This window comes from Aplysia californica, unplaced genomic scaffold, assembly GCF_000002075.1.
Source record: "Aplysia californica isolate F4 #8 unplaced genomic scaffold, AplCal3.0 scaffold00471, whole genome shotgun sequence".
Taxonomy (NCBI): Eukaryota; Metazoa; Mollusca; class Gastropoda; order Aplysiida; family Aplysiidae; genus Aplysia; species Aplysia californica.
The window spans coordinates 282,623-283,930 of NW_004797741.1; the positions used below are offsets into that span (position 1 = coordinate 282,623).

The 1,308-nt window shown below is 38.5% G+C and overlaps 1 protein-coding gene across 2 annotated transcripts in view; it reads left to right on the plus strand.

Moving 5' to 3' along the window:
- Window positions 1-795: 795 nt before the first annotated feature.
- LOC101856042 (protein shisa-5) overlaps window positions 796-1,308 on the plus strand; it is a gene marked incomplete at its 5' end in the record, with an annotated part of 7,981 nt that continues 7,468 nt past the window's right edge. For both annotated transcript variants that reach the window (XM_005105441.3, XM_035971614.1), the window contains 1 exon segment: window positions 796-1,002. In XM_005105441.3, the coding sequence (XP_005105498.2) occupies window positions 796-1,002 (207 nt within the window).

Genomic DNA, 1,308 nt, shown 5'->3' on the forward strand with positions numbered 1-1,308 from the left:
ATAAATATGCACTGTTTGATTAATGATAAGAGATATGTGCACAACCTGTACTTTTTCATTATGGAAACTTTATTTAACAAAAGAATATTTTATATGCAGATGTGATGTGGGCCAATGGCCCTAAACACTAAATAAATGTGAAGGGTGCTGACAAAATGAGTTACTTCTCAGATTCGAGCCCAATGGAAATCGCTACATCACGCTTATAGGTGAAGTTTTTACAATTTATAAGTATGAAATAATAAAAACATGATGTTCTTAAAGATTATGGCATCAATAGAAAATTTGCAAATGTAACCCAAGTGTCGATTATTAACCCAATATCTCCATTTGTGGATTGCGAGAAATAACTCATTTTGTCAGCATGCCTCACAAATAAATAAACTTACTTACTTACTTACTGAGAGCTTAACAACTAAGTCACCGACGGGAGAGGAGAGATAAGGACAGCGTTATGTTTGACAGGAAAGAAGGAACAAACCACACCAGAGCTCCAGCCTACCATCCGTTATCTATACTTTGCTACCTCAGAATTACAAAGTTCTATCTGTTCAGTACCTAGTTTTGAGAAATTTAACGTTAAAAATTTTTAGTTTCGCAACATGGCAAGCCTTTCTTTGAGTATCTTGATAACCACTCCAAATATTCTTACAATTCTGATAGAGCAGATAGAGCATTAGCTCTCTGACGTCATGGTCTTACTTGCTCAAAACGGCCAAAAATATGAGACAGATCTTTGTAATTCTGAAGTAGCGAAACTAGAACCTTGAGTCGTTTTTCTTTTCACACTTGCAGCGGCCATCGTAGGCTGTGTGGAACTTCAAAAGAGGAAATTGATTCCATGTTGCTGCTAGTTGGCCCCGTCCACGAGGCGATCATCTGTGAAAGTGGCTGCTGTGGTCATGTTACCTTCCGACAATGCTGTAACCCGCACGAGAAGGGACAGATCTACGACTGTGATGATCATCATGGCAGCCACGAAAGACATGATAGAGATGATGAGTGAGTGATGATGCTGTGTGACTTTCTTTTTTCTCTTCGACATGCTGCTTAGGTGGAAAAGTCAGGGCACCACCAGGGTAAAATTAAAAATTCAGAAATTTATTACCATGTAAAATTATCCCTGACACACCTATGAAATGACTACTAAGACACACTCTTAAGATCTTACGCCTTCCTTTGTATCCAAGCTTATTTACCGTGTCCAGAATGCTGTTGCTGTTGCTGTTGTTGCTGTTGTTGTTGTTGTTGTCGTTGTTGTTGTTGTTGTTGTTGTTGTTGTTGTTGTTCTTCTTCTTCTTCTTCTTC